Source organism: Rana temporaria, chromosome 5 (assembly GCF_905171775.1).
Source record: "Rana temporaria chromosome 5, aRanTem1.1, whole genome shotgun sequence".
Lineage (NCBI taxonomy): Eukaryota > Metazoa > Chordata > Amphibia > Anura > Ranidae > Rana > Rana temporaria.
This window is the reverse complement of record NC_053493.1, coordinates 224,567,486-224,591,443: the sequence shown is the minus strand read 5'-3', so window position 1 is coordinate 224,591,443 and position 23,958 is coordinate 224,567,486. Positions and strand designations below refer to the sequence as shown.

Below are 23,958 nucleotides of genomic sequence, written 5' to 3'. Positions count from 1 at the left end.
AGTACGGGGTCAGGAGGGCACACACTATGAGGTTGGGAGGACACATACCAGGGGGTCAGGAGGCCACAGTACAGGGGTCAGGAGGGGACACATTAAGGGGTTAGGATGACACACACATGGGGGGGGGGCAGGAGGGCACACACTATGGGATTGGGAGATCACACACCAGGGGGTAGTGAAAACCTGGGAACAGTGACATTATTATTATTATTATTATTATTATTATTATTATTATTATTATTATTATTAATCATTATTTATACATTAAAACAAACATATTCTCATTTGTCAGCTACAAGGCAGCACTTTTATGCTATACTGCAGTAACTCAGCAGACTTAGAATAGAAATATCCTCAAGCCAATCCACAATGAACTGCTAGGTGATTTTACCTCCAGGCCCACTGCCTTGGCTCGGCTCCCTCTCCTCAGCTACTGTCACATCACCCTCTTCCAGGCAGGCATGATCTCGGAGATCAGGTGCATCCTCATCCTGCCCACTCAAGCAGCTGAAGCCTGGAGGCTCCACCTCTGTTCTTCGTCCTGCAGGAGAACGGCAAAACAACTGATGAGCGATGTAGGGGGATGGGAGGTGCAGGGGTTGGAAATGTGTGGGACGGTGGACAGCAAAACTTAATACAGCAATAGGAAAATAAATAGCAATGAGTGAAATGGCTGTAAGCCGTTCCGATCATGGCTCTGCTTTTTGGAACACAGCCGGAGACAAGAGCATAGCCGCACAGGCGGCTCACTAGAATATGTGACTGTTTGCAACTTTGCAAGTATGGAACGCAGGCTAAAGGGGCAGCTGCTTTGGTCCCCACAATGATGACAGGGCCTGGGGAATCTGCCCCATTTGCCCTGTGTTAAAGACCGCCCTGGGTAAAATGGATCATCTGTAGACCTTACTAGGAATCTTGTGGTAATGCAGAAGGAAAAACACAGTATCTTTCGGTAGCTCCTGATCAGTGAATTTTTGGGCTATGCGGTGAACCTCTGCCCAGTGGGACTGCAGAAGATGGCACAACCAAAAGATGTGAAGGAGTGAACCAGACTCCTCCCCACACCTCCAACAGAGATACGAACATTGAGGGAACATTGTATGAATCTTTACCAGTGTATAGTGCCACCAGGTCAGCACTTTAAACCCAGCTTCATGGTGCTTAGCACAAGTAGAAGTTTTGTAAGAAAACAAAAGATTTCTTTCCACTTTTTTGTCTGTAAATTTTAGCCCTAAATTTTGTTCCCACTTGGGGATATAAGGAGGTCTGAAGTCTGGCAATGGAGATATCAGAAATTGATAGGTATGAGAAACTGCATTGCGCAGGGGAGATTGTTCTATTCACAAAAGTTCAAATATTGTGAGGCTTCTCAAAAAGGTCTCTGGGGAGGGTAAAGAGCCAATGAAGTGGGAAAGCTATCCTTTTTGCCAGAATGATAGTCCCATAAAAGTCGGATCATCTATGACTTGTTGTCTGGTTATCCATTGTCCATTTACAAATTAAATGATGGGCCTGCTTAGGCTTAGCCGATCTCAAATCCTGGAATCTAGAGTCATGAAGTCTGGGGCAGAAAGAAGGGTTGTCGACTATGCTGGTGAGTGGCAAGGGGCTTGGAGCAATAGACAAATCACAAAAAGCGTTTGAACAGACCCGCCATGTCTCTCCCACGTGGGGGGATCTAAAATCCAGCTAGGCAAATCTATTTGCCACCACATCACCAAATCCAGCGGAATCCCTGCAAGGAGCTGTTCCACCTGTACCCACTGTTTAGGAGGACTATGGCGGCACCAATCCAGAGCACGCGTCAGATGGCATGTCATGTGATAGAGGTTAGCATCCGTAATTCTGTCAAGAATTAAGTATGTGCCGCTATAATAGTGGGGCATTATTAGTGCTGGTGGTCTTGTTCTTTTCTTCACCATGTAAATTAGAATGTTAAATATCATCACTGTAGTGAAAAATACACACATCTGAATATCAATCCTATCCTCGGTTGATAAGTTAATAACTGTTGAATACCTGTACATGTATAACATGTTGAATCATACTTGTAATACAAGGTGAATTCCATGCTTCTTGTACCCTTAGTCTAGTTGTTTATATGAATATGAACAAATAAGTTGTATGTTTTTTCAAGGTATTATTCGAACTGCATTGCCAAACATGAACCGAGAAATAAGGGAACATTACCAAGTTGTTATCCAGGCCAAGGATATGGGTGGCCAAATGGGAGGATTGTCAGGAACAACCACTGTGAATATTTCTCTTACTGATGTCAATGACAATCCACCTAGATTTACTCAAAGTAAGTTATGCTTAGATATTTTCTGTATATAATATATATGAAGTAGTTTCACCTAATATATATTTTTAGAATTTCAGTATATGTTGTACTTTCTTTTTAATAAGTTATTTTCATAGTACACTTTAAACAAATTACGGTAAATGGCTTCAGAATTATCCTGATTAAAAAATATAGAAATAATATACACATGGCATGATAGATATGAAAGAAATTGTCAGTTTATTCAGCTAAGAATTTATTAAATGATTTATTGGTTTAACCACTTTTGTACTACATGTTTAAAAAATTAATGTGGTGGATGGTTATTTACCCAGTACCATTTACAAACGGTTCTGTTTGCTAATTTTGGCAAACGGAGGCATTAGTACCGAGCTGATTTGATCAACTCGGTACCTTCAATTTGCTGTTATTTGTTATAGAAAGACCAATAACAGCTTTTGCTGTGTGTTTATAGTGTCCTCCTCTTCCTCTTACACTGAAGTAAGAGGATGAAACAGGAACAAATACATCAATGACTCAAGTTACTGAGTACTGTAGTTAGATTTAAGATCATTTTGCTAAAGCTTTTTTTTATGTCTACTATTGAATTTAAAGTCTAAAACATTTTTAATAAATGGATGTGTTAAATTTGCAATTTTAATCATTTAAGATATTATCTTTACGCATATGATGTCATAGTCGACATTTAAATGTAAAAAAAAGCCTCAAAATACTTCCAAGAAACCTTTATTTTTACATTTTGTAAGTAATATTTAATTATAACTTCCATTAGTGACATAAATGTCCTGAATGGTGTTAGTAGAATTACAATTATACTTTAATGATAACATTTTATATCAATGATGACCTTTATGCTTTTCAATGTAGATACTTACCATCTTAGCATCTCAGAATCATCTCCAGTTGGGACTACTGTTGGTCATATTAAAGCAGTGGATGCTGATATTGGCAGAAATGCTGAAGTACGTTATAGAATAACAGATGGAGATGAAATGGGAATGTTTGAAGTAACAACAGAGAGAGCAACACAAGAGGGTGCCATAACTGTAAGAAAGGTATGTAATGTTATGAAAACATCACAAAACAAAAAATGCTGTAATAGTCTGTGACAATGTTATTTTAACATCCTGCTTATTTGATGTATCTGAAGATTAAAGATGCAGTTAAATAGTATGCCCACCTAAAAATAATAATTTGAGTTTCATTTTTGGATGACGCTAATGATTTAAATCCCTTGATAAATTGTACTGCTGGTACAGCTCATGATCAAGTCTAAGGCCAAGTAACAATGACCCAAGGGGCCCACAAAAAGCTCTGCCCAGTTTTCAAGAAAAATCATGCTCAATATTATTTTCTTTTTTAAGGGCCTGTTTACACCAAAATTATCTGTTTTAGTTCATTAATACATGAGCATTAACTTAGGTTATTATGAGTGTTAACATGTGTTTAGCGTTACCATGCACAATAGCACACTCAAAACCTTTAAAAAGATTGGCCACACTGGGAGCGAAATGGGTGCCTATCGCCACACTACGTGTCTGTAAAAAATATTGCCTATCGAACCAAAAATAGTTATTAAGCAAACAAAACTTTAGGATCTCTAAAATAAACTTGATATGCTCCCTGGTAAGATCAGTCCCAGCTAATGCCCATTCCACTGAGGCTATGGCTACATATCCGCCTTACCATGACACCCCGTATGGGATCAGACTCTGTTGGGGGGGGGGATTTATATTCCAATGAAGTTGCAGATTACCTAACATTAAGCAGCGAGTACTAATTGATTACACTTTCCTCATCACTTTCCTTATATCAGCAAGGTCAGGTCAGACATATTGATATGGGTGAATTCTCACAATGGATTTTCAACCTGAATCTTTAAAGATTTGAGGAGCTGTGTCCATGATTCATTAGGGGCTGGACCTATTATTTGGCCTTAGTAGCAGGTGGAGACCTATCATATTACCTATGTAAGGTTTCCACTTATGTTCCCTTAAATTCAGTATGTTCCCCAAAATTCAGTATGTAGAAACTTGGGTGTGATTATCATTAATTGCTGTCATTGTGGGTAGGCTGGAAGTAGGTGTAATCATACCTTATTTTGGATGTGCACATATGTCAGGGATGCGCAGGTAAGAGTACTTAGTACTTATAGTAGGTATTGGGATTAGAAACTGTGAGTGGGAGTTGGGGAGGGGACTCTAAAGTTAGGGGATGGGACGGGTCAAAGGAAGTGACTAGAGCCTAAAGGTAGATATGTGCCAGATAAGTGCCAGAACCAGCTGATTGTGGAATCAGGGGTATATGTTTTTGTCTTCTCTTTCCCCTCCTGTTTCGGGGTATGTGCCTGCAAATTTGGGGCAGGTGTCTTTGATAATCGTCTGTTGTTTTGAAATGTTGCCAGCAAGACCAGGTTGACCGATACTTATCAGGAGTGTCTCTCGATTGGTGGATAAGTTCCTCCATATCAGCGATTCTTTGTATATGGTTGAACCATTGTGTTATGGTCAGAGGATTCAATGCATCGGGATGCAAAGTTTGGGCGCGTTGACTAGGTGCATGGCAAGGGGTTGTGAAAGTAGTCAGATTTTGGAATAGTGGAGTGGTGTAACAGAAATTGGGCGGAGGAGAAATCTAGTGGGAGGGTAGAGCTCTGGTGAATCTATCAACCTCTTTCCAAAATGGTTGAATTAGTGGGCAGGTCCACCATAGCTGCTACACTTTTGTAGCTGCTGACTTTTAATAAACAGAAAACGAGTGGAACTCTGCTTTAAGGAATATACAAGACATTTATGAGGTGCCGGGGGCACTGAGTTCATCAGGCTCCATGTCAATAATCATTTTTGTGTGAACTGGCCTTTAATGTGTAAGGATACTGGTGTTATTCTTGTGTATGCTTTTTAGGTGATGGGTTTATCCTTGGTTTGGAGGCTAAGGATGTCTTTTTGTATTAATGCTTCATTTGTATGGAAATGGAGCCCAACTTCTGCCAAACTTTTTTGTGTTTGTCCACATATATACATATATATTAGGACGAGATCAAGTGCTTTTATCACTTGCACAGAGAACAACCTGTCAGGATGAATTTATCAAAGTATTAAATGTGCATTCAAGTGATGTTACTATGTCAAGTATGTTTAACAAAGCTTTCCTATTCTCAGCTGCTGATCTATATTATATTGAAGAATACACAGCTTATCTCTGTGTCTGTACTGGCACACTAGTGTTGATCTGAGTTAAGTTATTGTGACATACAGCTGCTGAGCTTAGATTTCACATTGTGGCATACCTCTGTATCACTTGTGCTGGCATATCACATTTTACGTACAGTATATACAATGTGTCATGCCATGACTGATCTTTACAATAACATGGCAAACTAATAGTTCTATTTTTACAGGGTTTTACACCGTTCTATAGACAGGTATCTAAGTTTTGAAATAAATATATGATTAAGCTGATTTGCTTCAGCTTAGAGTGGCATGAAACTGATAACCTGTGTTCATAAGTAGTGTATTTAAGTATTTATACTTTGTGAAGCCAAAATTGTGATAAAGAGTTTATAATGTTAAATATATTCACGCAGGGAAAATATGTCCACATACAAATGTTTGGATTGATTAGAGGTCTCTTTGCAAGTTGTATTAGCTGTTTTAACACACATTTATTATTCTCTTTTACAATACGTTTGAGTTTCAATCCATTTTTATTACAATAATGTCTTCATCAAACTGTTTATCTTCCACACATAAATAATAGGGGTGAGAAAATCTGTCCATGATTGATGCATTGGTGGTTTGTCAAATTTAGCTTGGAACTCACAAAACCTGAACCAAGCCTTATGCAAACTCTATGGGGAAGTTAATCTGGATATTAAATTATGGCTATTTTCAAAGCTCAATGGGAAGCTGTTGTCAAATAGGGCATGACATGTCTTTAATGCAATCCTCACAATCCTTCCAATACCTGGGTACCTCACAGCTAGCTTGACCAGATTGAAAATCAAATCCCTTTGATATCCATTATTCAATGTGTCTGCTTATTTAACTGGCTGCTTCCAACCATGGGGCCTGTGTTTTTATAGAGGGCTAGCTACCCTTGTTCCCCTCCTTTCTGCCAGTCAGGGCCCACACTTACCCCATCTTGTGGGCGGTGGGCGTTTCCTCCCTCGGGTCCCCAGCTGTTTCTCTCTGGGCTGCAGGCATTTCCACCCTCGGTTTTCCAGTGGCTTCTCTCCAGGCTGTGGACGTTTCCTCCCTCGGTTCCCCAGCATCTCCTCCCTCCATCTCCTGACGGCCAATCAGATCTCATCTCCTTTCAGCCAGTCGAGTGACAGGTCTCATGACCCACTTCCTATTTGGCTGGAAGGAGAATCAGTGTGAAAACAGCGAATATACATTCGCTATTGTCACACAACTGGACAGGAACAAAGGATGTTTCTGGACAGCCGCATTCTGAACAATGGTTGCCTTTATTGAAATAGGAACAGCACTACAAGTCACAGCAAGCAAAAGAAAAACCTAGACAACTGATGCGTTTCGCACCAAATCTAGTGCTTAGTCATGACTAAGCTCTAGATTTGGTGCAAAATGCGTCAGGGCCATTCTCTTCCTCATTGTCACACAACTGGTGGGATCGAGGCACAGTGCTCTGCACCCCGAGTCCACCCTTTTTTGAATTCTATAAGAGCCTCTGGCTCTATTCGATTGCTTCAGAGAAATATACCCCTGACATTGGAAACCACGAGTTTGGCGCCCTGTATGCAGATCAGGGGGCTAAATGCATGGAAAGGGAGATGGTACGCCACTGCTGTTATTTCTAGCTACTGTAACCTCCTCTTGCTTAGAGTCATCAAACCTGTGTGTTAGTACCATGCAAAAAAAAACGTATCACTAGGGGGTTAATACAATGGAGAGTGCAACATCTGGTGCAAATGGCTTCTAATTTCAGCTTGTTCAATTAAGCTTTGACAAAAAAAAACTGGGAGCTGATTGGTTTCCATGCAGAGCTGCACCAGATATTGTACTATCCCAGGGGCAGACTGACCAGTCGGGCTCTTGGGCACCGTTCAAGGGCCGAGGCCATTAGGGGCCCGAACCCGGCCCCATGAGAGGCCACTTGAAGCGGCTGTTATAATGAGATAATAATATTGCTAATGGTGCGCTGCTCCTCACCGGCCCATCCGTCCCAGGTGCTTGTACTGTATGTGTTGTGACATCACCTGGGACAGACTAGAAGAGGGGCCAGCGGGGAGCAGTGCGCCGTTAACAGTATTATTATCGGCATCGGGTGACTCGGTGAGTGAAGCTGAGACACCAGGGCCATCATCGGGGGGGTGGGGGCCAAGTACAGATGTATGGGGCCCAGGCCCCAACATGACAACAGGAAGGCCCATGATACTCTCTTGATCCCTGTGTGTGTGCTCTCTCTCCCTCCGGCGTCCCCTGTGGGTCGTCTCTCCCTCCAGTGTCGCCCTGTGTGTGTGCGCTCTCCGTCCAGTGTCCCCCTGTGTGTGTGTGCGCTCTCTCTCCAGTGTCCCGCTGTGTGTGCTCTCTCCCTCCAGTGTCCCCCTGTGTGTGCTCTCTCCCTCCAGTGTCCCCCTGTGTGTGCTCTCTCTCCCTCCAGTGTCCCCCTGTGTGTGCTCTCTCCCTCCAGTGTCCCCCTGTGTGTGCTTCTCTCCCTCCAGTGTCCCCCTGTGTGTGCTCTCTCTCCCTCCAGTGTCCCCCTATGTGTGCTCTTTCTCCCTCCAGTGTCCCCCTGTGTGTGCTCTCTCTCCCTCCAGTGTCTCCCAGCATGTGCTCTCTCCCTCCAGTGTCCCCCTGTGTGTGCTCTCTCTCCCTCCAGTGTCCCCCTGTGTGTGTGCACGCTCTCCCTCCAATGTCCCCCTGTGTGAGTTCTCTCCCTCCAGTGCCCCCCTGTGTGTGTGTTAGTGCGCACAGGCTCTCCTCCTCCAGTGTCCCCCTGTGTGTGTGCACGTGTGTGCTCTCCCTCCAGTGTCTCCCTGTGTGTGCTCTCCCTCCAGTGTCCCCCTGTGTGTGTGTGTGTGCGCGCTCTCCCTCTATTTCCCCCCTTTGTGTGTGTGTTCTTTCCCTCCAGTGTCCCTGTGTGTGTGTGTGTGCTCTCCCTCCATTGACCCCCTGTGTGTGTGTGTGTGCTCTCTCTCCCTCCAGTGTCCCTGTGTGTGTGCTCTCCCTCCAGTATCCCCCTGTGTGTGTGTGTGTGTGTGTGTGTGTGTGTGTGCGCTCTCCCTCCAGTGTTCCCATGCGTGTGTGTGTTCTCCCTCCAGTGTCCTCCTGTGTGTGTGCTCTCCCTCCAGTGTCCCCTGTGTGCTCTTCCTCCAGTGCCCCCATGTGTGTGCTCTCCCTCCAGTGTTCTCCTGTGTGCTCCTCCTGTGTGTGCTCTCCCTCCAGTGTCCCCCTGTGTGTGTGTGTGTGCGCTCTCCCTTCAGTGTTCCCATGCATGTGTGTGTTCTCCCTCCAGTGTCCTCCTGTGTGTGTGTGTGTGTGTGTGTGTGCTCTCCCTCCAGTGTCCCTCTGTGTGCTCTTCCTCCAGTGCCCCCATGTGTGTGCTCTCCCTCCTGTGTTCTCCTGTGTGCTCCTGTGTGTGCTCTCCCTCCAGTGTACCCCTGTGTGCTCTCCCTCCAGTGTCCTCCTGTGTGTGTGTGTGTGTGTGTGTGTGTGTGTGTGTGCTCTCCCTCCATTGTCCCCCTGTGTGTGTGTGCTGTTCCCCCTCTAGTGTCCCCCTGTGTGCTCCCCCACAGTATCCCAGTTGATGGTGGCCTCACATGTGCATTCTCTGACCAGAAGTGCATTCTTTGATCAAAAGTGCCGGAGTTAAAAACCTGGAGTTTGCTATCAACTGCTTCTGTTTGCAAGGGTGGATTTTTTTCCCCTCTTTTTCTCTGACACTTTTTAAACAGCTTTTTTTTCTTTTTCCTCTCTGCTAATTAAGGGGAGGGTTTAATTGTTCACAGGTGTGGGTTTGTTCACAGGTCTTCACAGGTGAGTATAAAGTGGCTGTACAGACTCCCAGAGGAGCTGGCTCCCAGTTGATGGTGGCCTCACATGTGCATTCTCTGACCAGAAGTGCATTCTTTGATCAAAAGTGCCGGAGTTAAAAACCTGGAGTTTGAAACAGGAGGTAAGACAGGAGTCTTCATTATTTTTTCCAATCACCGATACAGAACAAGCTTGCAGCTAATAAAGTTGGAACTCTTGATATACCGAGAGCCCCCGGCGGCAACTCTGTATTCCCCGGCTTGGCGCCCCCCCCGATACACCATTCACCTGCCAGCTGCACATCAATCCCCCCTGACACCAGCAGGACCCCCCTCTTCCCTAGGGCCAGAACTGCATCCCGGCAGCTACCGGCGCACGCTTCCTAGGAGTAGGACGTGTGGCCCACGGGATGTAGATAGGTAGGGCCCCTTCCCCCTCCCTTCATCGCCGCGACCGAGTGGCTCCCCACTCTTCCCCTCCAGATACCAGCCTGCTACCCCCGTGTAATTGGGTCACCTACCACCATCTCCTAACTCAATAACTACCAGTTGGCTATCCCCCCCTGCCCCCCCCCCTCGAGGTCACCACCTTGGCTCTTTGCAGCCGGAGTGGTGGCCATCTTGCAACACCCTAGCCCCACTCCCCCTCTCTCAAATGCCATTTGTACTTGATCCAGGGTTCGCCCGATCGCCTCTCAAGGGGTCAGGAAGGAATTTTTTTCCCTGTCGTAGCATATTGGCGTAGCACAACCAGGTTTTTTTTGCCTTCCTCTGGACCAAGTCAGGATCGAGGATTAAGTTAATCCTTGATTAATCCCCCCTCCCTCCTCCCCCTGGTGTTTGGCGACTATGGTTAATCTGCAATATTCTGCAGAAACCATTGGGGATCTGAGACAATTTGCCGCAATACTACCAGCCATCACTAAAAAAGCCCTAAGAACTGAGCGACTTTTGAGAATCGATCGACGATCGACTATCAAAAATCTCAGCCGTTTACCCCAGCCTAAGCATATATCGTGTGCTTTGATCAACACAAGATCGGCAGTAAAACACCGACTGGAAATCCATGATTTCATTCTACAATATGATTTAGACTGCCTCTTTATTACAGAGAGCTGGCTTACAGCTGACTGTAACACCATTCTCGGAGAACTGGTGCCAGAAAACTATTGTATCATAACTGAAAACAGAATAGGGCAAAGAGGAGGAGGACTGACGGTGATCCATAAGACTCATCTTGCAATCACTAAACCTGTCCTTCAAAACCCTCTTCCATTTATGGAAAACCTTACCCTGCAACTACAAACAAACTCCCAGAAGACCGTCCGGATTCTACTCTGCTATAGGCCACCTGGCCCAAAATCGCAGTTTCTCCCATCATTGACGGACTTTATCTCCACCTATAGCCTTAACAGCAAACACCTTTTGCTGCTCGGGGACTTTAATCTCTGGGCCAACTCCCCGCAAGACCCCGTTGCCGACGCCTGCATTGATCACTTCGAAGGATTAGGGCTACAACAACTAGTATGTGGGCCCACACATGCTTCAGGTCACACACTCGATCTTATTTTCAGACAAGATCTGGAAATAAAAATCTTGGAAAATGACCCATTGCCATGGACAGATCACCATGCAATTAAATTCATTATTTCCGATTTCCCACCCTTAACTAAAACATCAAATCTAGTGACAACACACTGGACTAGATGTCAGAAGAAGCTCCACTCGGAACTCTTCAAAACCACGTTAAGGAAAAAAATAAATACAATTCAGCCGCATCAAACGGCTGAAGAAACGCTGGATACCATAAACACAGCCCTATTACAGTCAGCCGACTTAATAGTGCCGAAACGTAAAACCTGCATCTGGTTTAATAACTCCAGCTGGTTCAATAACCAACTGGCATTACTGAAGCAAGAGCGTAGAAGGGCGGAAGCCGCCTGGAAAAGAAGCTCTTCAGATGAGAACCTTATCGTCTACAAAGCAACAACAAGAAAATACCACAAAGAAATCTTCAAAGCCAAGAAAAACTATTTTTCCGAGGCTATCAACAGCGCCCTTAATCGCCCACGCGAACTCTTTAAATTGGTCACTCAGACCATGAATCCAAGATGTCTTGAAGCCCCCAATTCGGACTCACAAGAATTTTGCAGTGAATTGTCGGATTACTTCATTAATAAAATCGAGGGGATCCGACAAAGCATTCAGCAAAATAATTCCCCCCTCAACTCTCCCCGTAATGATTTACACAATACCTGCAGTAATTCACCACAACCAGGTAAGTTCACGCTGGAACCTATCTCTATCCATGCCACTAAAAATATCATCGGTACTCTGCGTAACAGCACCGCGCCGAATGATATCATCCCCACTAAACTGCTGAAGGAATGCGCCGACATCCTGGCACCTCCTATCACGCAGATTATCAACCAATCCTTCAGGGAAGGCATAGTGCCCTCCAAGTTGAAGGAGGGTATAATTCGACCCATCTTGAAGAAACCCAACCTGGACCCCAAGGACCCACTCCACCGTCGTCCAATAGCAGGTCTAAATGTACTCTCAAAGGTAATGGAAAAAGTAGTGGTACAACAGCTGCAACATCATCTAGATACCCACAACCTACTTGACCCATTTCAATCGGGATTCCGGCCTGGACACGGGACAGAAACCGCATTGCTCAAAATATGGGACGACGCTCTCGAGGCCGCAGATGAAGGAGAATCTTGTCTTCTGGTTCTGTTGGACCTGAGCGCAGCCTTCGACACAGTAGACCACAGGCTTTTATTGACTCGGCTAGCTGAAGTAGCCAGAGTCGCAGAAGGCGATTTATCTTGGTTCTCCTCTTTTTTGGAAAACCGATCGCAAATAGTGAAGTTAGGACCTTTCACTTCTGAGAAATGCACGGTATCGTGCGGAGTCCCTCAAGGATCCCCCCTGTCGCCGGTGTTATTCAACATCTATCTTCGCCCTCTTTTTGAGATTATTAGCAGTCAAAAACTGCTCTACCACTCATATGCAGACGACACGCAACTATATTTCCGCATTTGCAATAAAAAGGATCATCACCTCAATCTAGAGACATGCCTCTCTTTGATAGAGGACTGGATGACAAAGAGTTATCTTAAACTCAACGGAGAGAAAACAGAACTTCTCCTGTTTCACGCCAAGCGTATGAATCAACCTACAACTTGGACCCCCCGCCCATTCTGGGCAAAATCATCACCCCTAGCGCCAAAGTCAAAAGTCTCGGGGTCATCTTTGACTCTCACATGACATTGGACGCACAAATAGGGTCAGTAGTCAGCGGATCTCACCATCTGCTGCGCCTACTACGCAGACTTACTCCTTTTATTCCCAAGGAAGACATAGCGGTCGTGGTGGGAGCTATTGTAAACTCAAGATTGGACTATGCAAATGCCCTTTACCTCGGACTCCCCAAGTACCAAATCGCTCGTCTACAAGTCGTTCAAAATACGGCCGCTAGACTTGTGACTGGGAAAAAACCTTGGGAATCAATCTCACCTTCACTGAGAGCCCTTCACTGGTTACCAGTAAAAGACAGAATCACTTTTAAAGCACTCTGTCTAACGCATATATGTATCTATGGGAATGCTCCCCATTATCTATGCGAAAAAATAAAAGCTCATAAACCCAATCGCGTTCTGCGTTCCACCAATCAAAATTTCCTCCAGATACCCAAAGCCAGATACAAGTCCAAAGGAGAAAGGAGATTCGCGGTCCAAGGGCCTAGACTATGGAACGCTTTACCAACCAGCATTCGGTTGGAGGAGAATCACTTAGCATTCAGGAGAAAGATCAAGACTCATCTCTTTTGATACCAAAGGAGACAGGAACAACAAGCGCCCAGAGGCGATTAAATTCGCATGTGCTGCGCTATATAAGTTTTCATTCATTCATCCCTGTGCAGGTGTGTCTTGAGTGTGGGCAGGAACACAGGGGGCCCCATGATCTTCTATTGCTCGGGGGCCACATGAGTTGTCAGTCCGCCCCTGTACTATCCAGTTTTAGTAAATCAACCTTTGTGTCTTTTGTTGGCAATGTGAGGTGGACACAGCCATAGGCAACATTTACCAAAGCAAAACATTTAAAAAAAAGAGAAGCACTGAACAGAGGTCCTTTTAAGCAGTGATATAAAAAAAAAAACAATCCTTTTAAGTATATGCTTGGGAGATGCCTTTTGGTTGTATGTTGTATGTGGTGTTTTTTTCAACTTTTACAGTAAAGTGGTTGTAAACCCTTATGAGTACCCACTGAAATAACTAGCCTCGGGTGATACACTGTGATAAAACAAAACCTCCTACATAAGTTGTACCTGTTTATCTCAATCCCCCTCCTTCTCTTCATCCTCCTAAAGCACACATTTTACACAACATTGTTTATCTCCCGAAGTCAGGGGGTGGAGACCTGATGTCACACATTGCACATCATAGGTCAGGGAGCTGAGTGTAATGTGAGACCTAATTGGAGGCAAAGGGCACACTCCCCTCTACACAGTCTTATAAGGAAACATGCACAGTTGAGGCTGTAAATCACCTGCTATGTGCTATGGTGGTGGGACAGGGCCATCTCTCATGATTAAGCATAGACTGTCAGAAGTGACTCATGCAGATAAAAGAGGAATGACAGAGTAAAAATGAATCACATTATATGTGCTTTGGTCAAGTCACCTTATAGGATAAATTTTGTTCATTTTTAATTTCAGAGGTTTACAACAGCTTTAAGTTATGGATAAAATACAGCAGCAGAATTTTTAGTAGGTCGTTTTGGCTGTAATCCTATGGCAGTGGGTCAGAAATGGAAGTTGCAGCCACAATAGATATGAAAGCTTACTCTTAAGCCTTGTACACATGATCAGATATCTGATTGAATCTAATCCGATGGATTTTTTCGGCGGATATCCGATGAAGCTGACTTTCATCAGTCTTGCTTACACACCATCAGTCAAAAATCCGACTGTGCCAAAACGTGGTGACGTAAAACACTACAAAATGCTGAGGAAAATTAAGTTCAATGCTTCCGAGCATGCGTTGACTTGATTCTGAGCATGCATGGATTTTTGACTGATGGACTTCCACACAGACGATCATTTTTTCTATCGTTTTTTTATCCATAGGAAAAATTTAAAACATGTTCTATTTTTTTTCACCGATGGAAAACAAACCGATGGGGCCCACACACGATCGGTTTGTCCGATCGTGTGTACAGGGCTTTAGGCTCATGTCAGCCTATGACCAAAACAAACACTCTGAATATGTAGGAGGGCATCAATAAACATCTGTTTACTTGTGTCCTCTACAGAGTGTGAACCTGGAAGTGCTCAGCTCTAAGTTACAATGGATGGCAAAATCACAGCTTAAATTACAATTAATTTTAAACAAATAAACTGTAAAAGTACTCAGGCTACATTCACATTTGTAATTGTGCCATACAGCATTTATATGGGTGTACCCCGGTGGAGGATTTCAGCAATTAGCTGCGGGAGGCAGCCCCATTGAAAACAACGGGAGGATGCCAGCTCCCAAAGCTAATCACAGCCACTCGGATTTGATCACTATGCAGACAGTCTGCTTCCAGGGTCGATCACTCACAGCTGTGAACCAGGCCTGCGTGCCAAAACGCATCTGCATGTTGTTTTTGTCATGGTCATAAGACAACAAAATTGATTCACTTTCAGCATTACTAAAATCACTGCTCCTGAAAAAAACGCTAGTTTTTAAAACCTTTTTAGCATTGATACATGTCCTCTAGGGCAGTGGTCATCAACCCTGTCCTGCAGGGCCCACTAACAGGCCAGGTTTGCAAGATAACTGAAATACATCACAGCTGATATCATTTGCTCCTCAGTGATTGCAGTATTCTAGACTGCATTTCCCCAAGGTAATACATAAAACCTGGCCTGTTAGTGGGCCCTGCAGGACAGGGTTGATGATCACTGCTCTAGGGCATGACTCAGGTCCCCAAACACTTGTTATGGCAATAACATGCATGTAATCCTTTAAAATTAGCACTTTTGATTTTTCATGTTCGTGTCCCATAGACTTTAACAGTGTTTGCACAATTTTTTTGCCTGTTCGCAAGTTCTGGTGCGAACCGAACCTGGGGGGGGGGGGGTGTTCGGCTCATCCCTACTCACAGGTGATGCCTGCATAGAGATGACTTGATTGTCCGTGGGACCCAAAAGCTCCCCATTGCTTTGAATTGGCTACTTCCTGCACTTAAAGAGGAGGTTCCGCCATTTTTTTTTAAAAGTCAACAGCTACAAATACGGCAGCTGCTGACTTTTAAAAAATGGACACCTACCTGTCCAGCGCGCCCGCGATGTCAGCAGCTGAGGCGGAGCAATCGCTCGGTCCTTGGCTGCTTCCGCCGCCATCCTCGGTGAGGGAATCAGGAAGTGAAGCCTGATGGCTTCACTGCCCGATTCCCTACTGCGCATGCGCGAGGATCGTGGCGCGCCGTCACTGACTCTCTCCTGGGAACAGTGTTTCCTAGAAGACAGCGGGGGTGACGTCACAGGCTGGATTCCCTGCAGGGATCAGACCTGGAAGGGGTGCAAATACCTGTCTCAGATAGGTATCTGCACCCCCCTCCCCCCTGAAAGGTGCCAAATGTGTCACCGGAGGGGGGGAGGGATCTAAAAAGCAGAGGTTCACTTTTTGTGTGAACCTCCGCTTTAAGCACCTGTCACCCCTGCTGGGGTTCTCCTATGTAAACACTGTTGGCCACATTGCAAATTGTGAATGTGGCCTAAAGAGTTATCTGTTGATAATTTTGGCTGCTCCTATTTTTATTTATTTCACGGGTAAGTAACAGTTTTGAGGATTAACCTGTTCAGGACCTACTTAATAGACACAAGATCATCAGGGATTGTTTTTGTGTGCACTAAAATTAATTTAAATTTATTTTTACTAAAAATAAAGATTTGACACACAGTTGCAAAAACATTATGTGACATGAAAAATTGCAACTTCCATATGTTTATTCTACAAGACTTTTACTTTCAATTAATATATACTATTTTGTGGGTTTGAAGCAGTTTGCTAGTCACAAATTTTAACACATGTAAAAAATAATTACATTAAATGCTCCAGAGGGGAACTTGTTAATAATAACAATAGGAGCGTAGTCTTAAATTCACTCCAATGCTATTTCTCCTAATTTTACTCTTTTGTCATCACTTTCTAACTAGTTGTTGAACAGCGTATTTTTGTATTAATCAAGCTGCATTGTTTTATTCAATGCTCAATTCAGCTACTTGTTCTAGTGACTATGCCCATACAGTAAAGACATAGACTCATCACCTTAGAGTCAGACTTGCAACAAGAAGCACTAATACAGAAAATAATAGAAGCTGAGATATACGTTTTAAGATTGAGTGAATACATTTATCAAAGAAAGAACCAAATACAATCCCCCTTTTAACACCAAAGGCAGTTATGGAGTGAGATTTCCAACCTTGTGGGGAGTCCTATTCTGTCTTTCTTTTATGAGTTACTAGCCCTAACTGTAATATATTTTTAAAAGTTTTGTGGATGCCCCAGTATGTAACAGGACAAAGAATGGAGCAATAGGTAGATTAATTCTCTGCTCTCTCCTCCTACCAGTGTGCACTTTGTTAGCACATGACCACTAGAGCACAACTGATTAGTTCCTTATGGTGCTTCTCCCTCTCCCATTCTGAGCTATACTGTAAAAAGTATCACCATAAAATGGTAAAAATATATATAATTTAATGTACCTTCACTGCTTGAATTATTTAAATATATCAAATGGGTTTTATTATGGAGAGCTGCATTAAACTGTGTTTTTTTTTTTTTTTATGTCTGCATTAAGTTGAGCTTTAAGTTGAAGCAACATGCTCAGTTTTCAGCATCTTTCTATATTAGGGAAGACATTGGCTTTCCTCATGAAAGAATTTATATGTATTTCCATTGCCTTAGTTAATAGAAACTATGGGCCAGATTCTCAAAAGATTTACGACGGTGTAACTCAGGAAACACCGTCATATCTCTGTTTCTGAGCCCGGGTATCTATGCGAGTGATTCCTAGAATCATTTTCGCATTGATACGGCCAAGATCCGACAGGTGTAAGTCACTTACACCGTCGGATCTTAGATGTAATGCGACGCCGGCCGCTAGGTGGCGTTTACGTTCAGTTCTAATTTGACTATGCAAATGAGCCTGATACGCCGATTCCCGAACGAATTAGCGTCGCGTAGTCGTCGCTTACATCGTTTCCGTAAGCGTAAGGTTACCCCTGCTATATGAGGGGTAACCTTACGCCAGTCCGCCGTATGCCATGTTAAGTATGGGGTCGGGTCAGCGTCGTCTTTTTCCATCGGGTACATCGTTTTACTAAGTCGTCCGCGAATACGACTTTACGTCAATGACGCTAACGTCGGCGTCATTGAAGTTTTCCGTCGTGAACTGGAGCATGCACACTGGGCTCTTTTTCCGCCCGGTGCATGCGCAGTTTGATCGGCGCGGGGGCACGCTTAATTTGAATACAAGCCGCCCCCTTTGAATTACGCGGCCATACGCTGGGCCATTTACACTACACCACCGCAAAATACAGAGCAAGTGTTTGGGGAATACGGCACTTGCTCCAGTAAGTTGCGGTGGCGTGGTGTAAATGGCTTACACTACGCCAGCGCAGAATCTTAGAGAATCTGGCCCTATGTCTAGTTAAATTATTTTTCTTGTTTCCAGTGCTACCTCTCATTTCCAAAAGCAATTTAACAGTAATTTATTTTAATGTTTTTTTTTTTTTCTATTACTATAAACCCTTACTCCTTAGTAGGGCTGTGTTTGCTGGGAGAAATGGCAGGAAGACTCTAGATCTTCTGGCAAGCTATTGGAGGCAGATATACTCTATACTGAACTAAAAGTCCCTGTACTAAATTGTAAATGTGCTTGGACAATTATCTAATTCATTCAATTATCAATTATCACAATATTAGATATGTTTAATAGGGATGAGCCGAACACCCCCCTGTTCGGTTCGCACCAGAACTTGCGAACACACCAAGCGTTCGTGTGAACTTTAGAACCCCGTTAAAGTCTATGGGACTCGAACGTTTGAAATATAAAGTGCTAATTTTAAAGGCTAATATGCAAGTTATTGTCCTAAAAAGTGTTTGGAGACCTGGGTCCTGTCCCAGGGGACATGTATCAATGCAAAATAAAAGTTTTAAAAACTGCAGTTTTTTCGGGAGCAGTGAATATAATAATGCTAAAAGTGAAACGATGAGAAGATCATCTGGGATCCAGAGCGCAGCATCGCCGGCCTCCTTTCTCCACCGGACACAGCCCGGCGAATGACGCAGCTGAAGCTGTGACATTTCTTTTTATAGGTGAGGCGGGGCCACCCATCACGTGATCCCGTCCCCCTCTGACGCACCCTTTGCTACGTCACTGGGGAAGCCTGGCTTCCCCCTTGCGTCAGAGGGGGTGGGTCACGTGACGGGTGGCCCCGCCTCACCAATAAAATAAATGTCACAGCTTCAGTCGCGTCATTCGCCGGGCTGTGTCCGGCGGAGAGAGGAGGCGGGCGATGCTGCGCTCTGGATCCTGGATGATCTTCTCATCGCTGGACCGGAGAGGAGATCACCCATCGCTGGATACCGACAACGTTGGAGCAGAGAGCCAGGACCGAGTGGATCACCACCGCTGGATTACCACCGCTGGATTTATTTTTTATTTTTTTATTAATAAAGTACATTTTTCTATGGTGTGTGTGTTTTTTACAACTATTTACACTTCCTTCGTGAAATGGTAGGGGTACAATGTACCCCATTACCAATTCACATGGGGGGGCAGGATCTGGGGGTCCCCTTTGTTAAAGGGGTCTTCCAGATTCTGATAAGCCCCCCGCCCGCAGACCCCAACAACCACCGGGCAAGGGTTGTGGGGATGAGACCCTTGTCCCCATCAACATGGGGACATCCTCCCCATGTTAAGGGCATGTGGCCTGGTACGGTTCAGGAGAGGGGGGCCAGGTTAACATGCTCGGATAAGGGGTCTGGTGTGGATTTTTGGGGGAACTCCATGCCATTTTTTTTTAAATTGACGACGGGGTTCCCCTTAATATCCATACCAGACCTGAAGGGCCTGGTAATTGAATTTAGTGGGACCCCCATGCTATTTTTTTTTTTTTATGAATGAATCCTCTCTGAATTGCCGGGAGCCAACAATTCATTATAGCCGCAAGTCGGGTTTTAAATTACTTTTTTTCTTTCAGAAATGACTCTTTGTGCAGTGACAGTTCTAAGTACTGGAAGCATGCACTATTTCACATGCTAACTTTACACCCCCCCCAGGTACGAAATTTAAAGGAATATTTCACTTTTATTGTTTCACTCTTCGCATTATTAAATTCACTGCTCCCGAAAAAACAGCAGTTTTTAAAACTTTTTAGGACAATAACTTGCATATTAGCCTTTACAATTAGTACTTTAGATTTCTCCCATAGACTTTAACAGGGTGTTCCGCGACTTTTCGAATTTGCCGCGAACACCTCAAATTGTTCTTTGTTCGCCGAACAGGCAATGTTCGAGTCGAACATGAGTTTGACTCGAACTCGAAGCTCATCCCTAATGTTTAATGAATAAAATAAAAAAACGTAAACTTTTTAGATTATTTACATGGGAGGAAACAGTTGGGTAGAATAGATATAGAAACAGCAAAGAGATTAATGAGTCAGGAGACACAGTGTGATTAACAGATGTATAGATGAGGATTGCTTAATAAATAATTTGCATAGTCAATTACCCAGTGAAAGTGTATTTTTACCGTGCAAATGGGGTAAAAAACAAATGTAAATAGGTTTTAGCCTATGCCATTTGAATGAAAAACATTGATTTTTAAAAGGAAAAATTAAGTAGCCAAATGTCATATTTTCTATTTTAAATCAATTATTTACACTCAAATAGCATAGGACATAGCCTATTTGTTTTTGACACATTTGTACATAACAATGTGCATGCACTTTCACTGGGCAAACGGCTATGCAGATTCTTTATACAACAACCTGTAAGCTTTGCCCAGCTGGAATAGTGGAATGGAATAGTGGATAAGCTGACTCAATACATTGCACAAACAGGAGCAAAGTGAATGACAATATGTGTGACGCAACAGGCCAATTACTCTAATATTTCATTAAATTTTTTTTACTGTACCAAACTAAATGTTCTGGTTTTATGCTTTCCTGGACCATTGATTTTTCTGACCCTTTACTCTCTTTGATCATTCTACTCATCGTTTTCTTTCTGTCTTATATAACCTTGCCCCTGTGGCTTGGCTTTTGTTTCTTTAAAATCTCTTAAAGCCAAAGTACATTTCCTTAATAGGAAAACAAATGATAGATATTACAGTTGTTGGCTAAATAAAAATGAAAAATGTCACTTTTCCCCCAAAAATATTTGTCTTATGCTGCTGGCAATTTTTATTTTTTCCTGTTTACCTGGATGCACCTTGCATATACATCTAGGCTCATTCTTGGTTTACTAAGAATAAAAACACAGTCTAGTAAGGGTGCATTCACACCACGATTTTGTCATCCTACTTTTACTCACGATTTTAGGTTTTAAATCGTCCAAATCTGTATGGCAAAACGTATCCATTCACTGCCATTCACTAATTTAGGTCCCCAAGTGCACCCGATTTGATCCGCATACGATTTGATACGATTTAAAATCGTATCAAAAAACGTGTTTGACCACGTTTTTTGGTCCGGATTTGAAATTGTATTAAAATCGTGTCCGATTTTGTGTTAAAATCGTGTCCATTTTTTTTTCTATTGTGGTCAATCTAAATCGTACTAAATCAGATGACTGTCCGATTTTCATACGATTTTGTCAGATACGATTCCATCCGATTTAACGGTCCGTTTATCGGATGTTAAAATCGTGATGTGAACCTAGCCTTACAATTTAACCTGGAAATCTGTCAGACTGTTACACTACTGCTGTTGTTGCATGCTTGCCACTCTCAATTTTCTGGCCACATGGGATGCATTCCTGAATAAGGGTATAGTATGCATTTTAAGAAGCACTCCATGTATTTCTTTTTTGCATAGGGATTCCCCTATAATTCAAAACAGATCCTCACCCAGGCATGTAGCTTGGGTGGGCAGGAAATTGCTCCTCATAAATGATACAAGTAAACATGTCCTCAACATTGGGCGAGTTTCTTGCAAGGGGGGCAGCAAGGCCTCTCCCCTTGCAGGGCATCTTGTTCTCATGTTGTGGGGGACAAGGGCCCCTATTCCCACATCCTGTCCGCAAAAAGCAATGTGGAGGGCTTATCTAAATCTGTAAACCCCCTTTATAAAAAGAAGACATCTGCTCCGCTAATAGCATCCACACTGTGACAAAATATTTAATTTAAACAAAAAAGTATAAAATGTTCAATTAACAGTACAAACAATATAAACAATATATGAGTAAAGTAAGGATACAGAACATTTCTGTTTAGAACAAAAACAGTCAGTGAAAGGTAAGGTTTTGGCATATACCAATACATATATGTGGTAGCAGTTCTTATTGTGTATATGAGAAAGGATCATTACTATCAAACAATGGAGATATCAGATAATTCAAATCAGTTTAGTCTGTGATTTAGCTGATTATTATACATTAGCCAAAGTAAGACAATCAAAAGAAGTAACTGTTAGGCCGGGTACACACGATCTGTCAAAACCGATGAAAACGGACTGAAGGACCTTTTCATGGGTCCAAACCGATCGTGTGTGGACCCTATCGGTCAGTTAACTTTCGTTAAAAAAAATGAGAACTTGCTTTAAAATTTAACCGATGGACGCCTAACCGATAGGTCAAAACCAATCGTTAATATGCAAAAGCATCGGTTAAAACCCCGCGCATGCTCAGAATCAAGTCAACGCATGCTTGGAAGCATTGAACTTCGTTTTTTTAAGCACTTTTGTTGTGTTTTACGTCACCGCGTTCTGACACAATCGTTTTTTTAACCGATGGTGTGTAGGCGCGACGGACCATCAGTCAGGTTCATCGATTAACCGATGACACCGGTCCTTCGGACCGCTCTGTTCGGATGGACTGATCGTGTGTAAGCGGCCTTACAGTGCGAATGATATAAAGTGTAGGGGATAATAACAAGGAGAATATGGAATATATAACACTCAATGAAGAGACTTATGCCGCGTACACACGATTGCAATTTCTGTCAACAAAACCGTGCATTTTTTTCCGACGGAATGTTGGCTCAAACTTGTGTTGCATACACACGGTCACACAAATGTTGTCTGAAATTCCGAACGTCAAGAATGCGGTGACGTACAACACTATGACGAGCCGAGAAAAATTAAGTTCAATGATTCCGAGCTTGCGTCAAATTGATTTCAAGCATGCGTAGGATTTTTGTGTATCGGAATTGCATACAGATGATCGAAATTTCCGACAAGAACTTTTGTTGTCGGAACAATTGAGAACCAGCTATCAAACATTTGTTGTCAGGAATGTCCGATGGAGCATACACACGGTCGGAATATCTGACCAAAAGCTCACATCAAACATTTGTTGTCGTAAATTCTGATTGTGTGTACGCGGCATTAGAGTTCAAAAGAGCAGTAATAGGAAGCCACACAAAATTATTTTGATATTCATAGGACTCAAAGTATAAAATCTACTGGGATTGATGAGATACATCAAACCAGATAAATAATGAGTGGTGACAGATAGAGTGGATAAAAAACATGCCTCACAAATACAGTGCCTCGAAAAAATATTCATACCCCTTTGACATTTTCCACATTTTGTCATGTTACAAGCAAACGTGTAAATGTATTTTATTGGGATTTTATGTGATAGACCAGTGATGGCGAACCTTTTTGGGCCCGAGTGCCCAAACCGCGACACAAAACCAACTTATTTCTTTCAAAGTGCCAACACAGAATTAAACCTGCCAGCGTCTCTGTACAGAGCATGGGACTGATCATCCCTCTTATTTAACCCCAAAGGACCACAAATTTAAGTTTCTGCTAAATTTGTTCAGAATGCAGGGTTCAGGAATGCGTTGTGCTCAGAATACACTGTGTGACATACACTGACCTACCCGACACATACACAGCACAGTGATTTAAGGTAGATATTAAGTCAAAAAACATTTCACCCCCTAACCCAATTATTTTTTTCCCTTATAGACGCTGGGCGGGCTAGTTTTGGGCCAGCAGCATGCGGTCAGGGTGTGCACCCCAAGCCGGGTTCTGTAAATTATGCTTTAAGTTGCTATCGGTTACTACACATTACTGCCCACCATTTGGTTGCTATCAGTTACCATACATTACTACCCAGTACCATTTGGTTTCTACACATTACATTAGGTTACTGCACAAGGAAGGGTTACTGCACAAGGAAGGGTTACTGCACAAGGAAGGGTTACTGCACAATGATTACCTGCAATTCAGTCCCCTTCTGCAAACCGCTCAGTCCTGCTGGTGCTGCTGACTGGAGGGGGGGGGGGCATCACAGAAAGCCTGCTCTGCCTCACTCCTTGTCAGAGTCACAGCAGCTCCGGTCCTGACAGATGAGAAGCAGGCTCTCCAGATCATGGTAAGTGCAGGGAACAGAGCCGAGCAGAGCACACTCCCGCCCGCCTCAAT

At 43.4% G+C, this 23,958-nt stretch overlaps 1 protein-coding gene across 1 annotated transcript in view; it reads left to right on the top strand.

Annotated features, from left to right (window-relative positions):
• LOC120940612 (cadherin-10-like) overlaps window positions 1-23,958 on the top strand; it is a 571,924-nt gene that overhangs the window by 400,828 nt on the left and 147,138 nt on the right. The window contains exons 5-6 of the mRNA XM_040353567.1: window positions 2,138-2,305; window positions 3,173-3,360. Of these exons, the coding sequence (XP_040209501.1) occupies window positions 2,138-2,305; window positions 3,173-3,360 (356 nt within the window). The remainder of the gene's footprint in view (window positions 1-2,137; window positions 2,306-3,172; window positions 3,361-23,958) is intronic.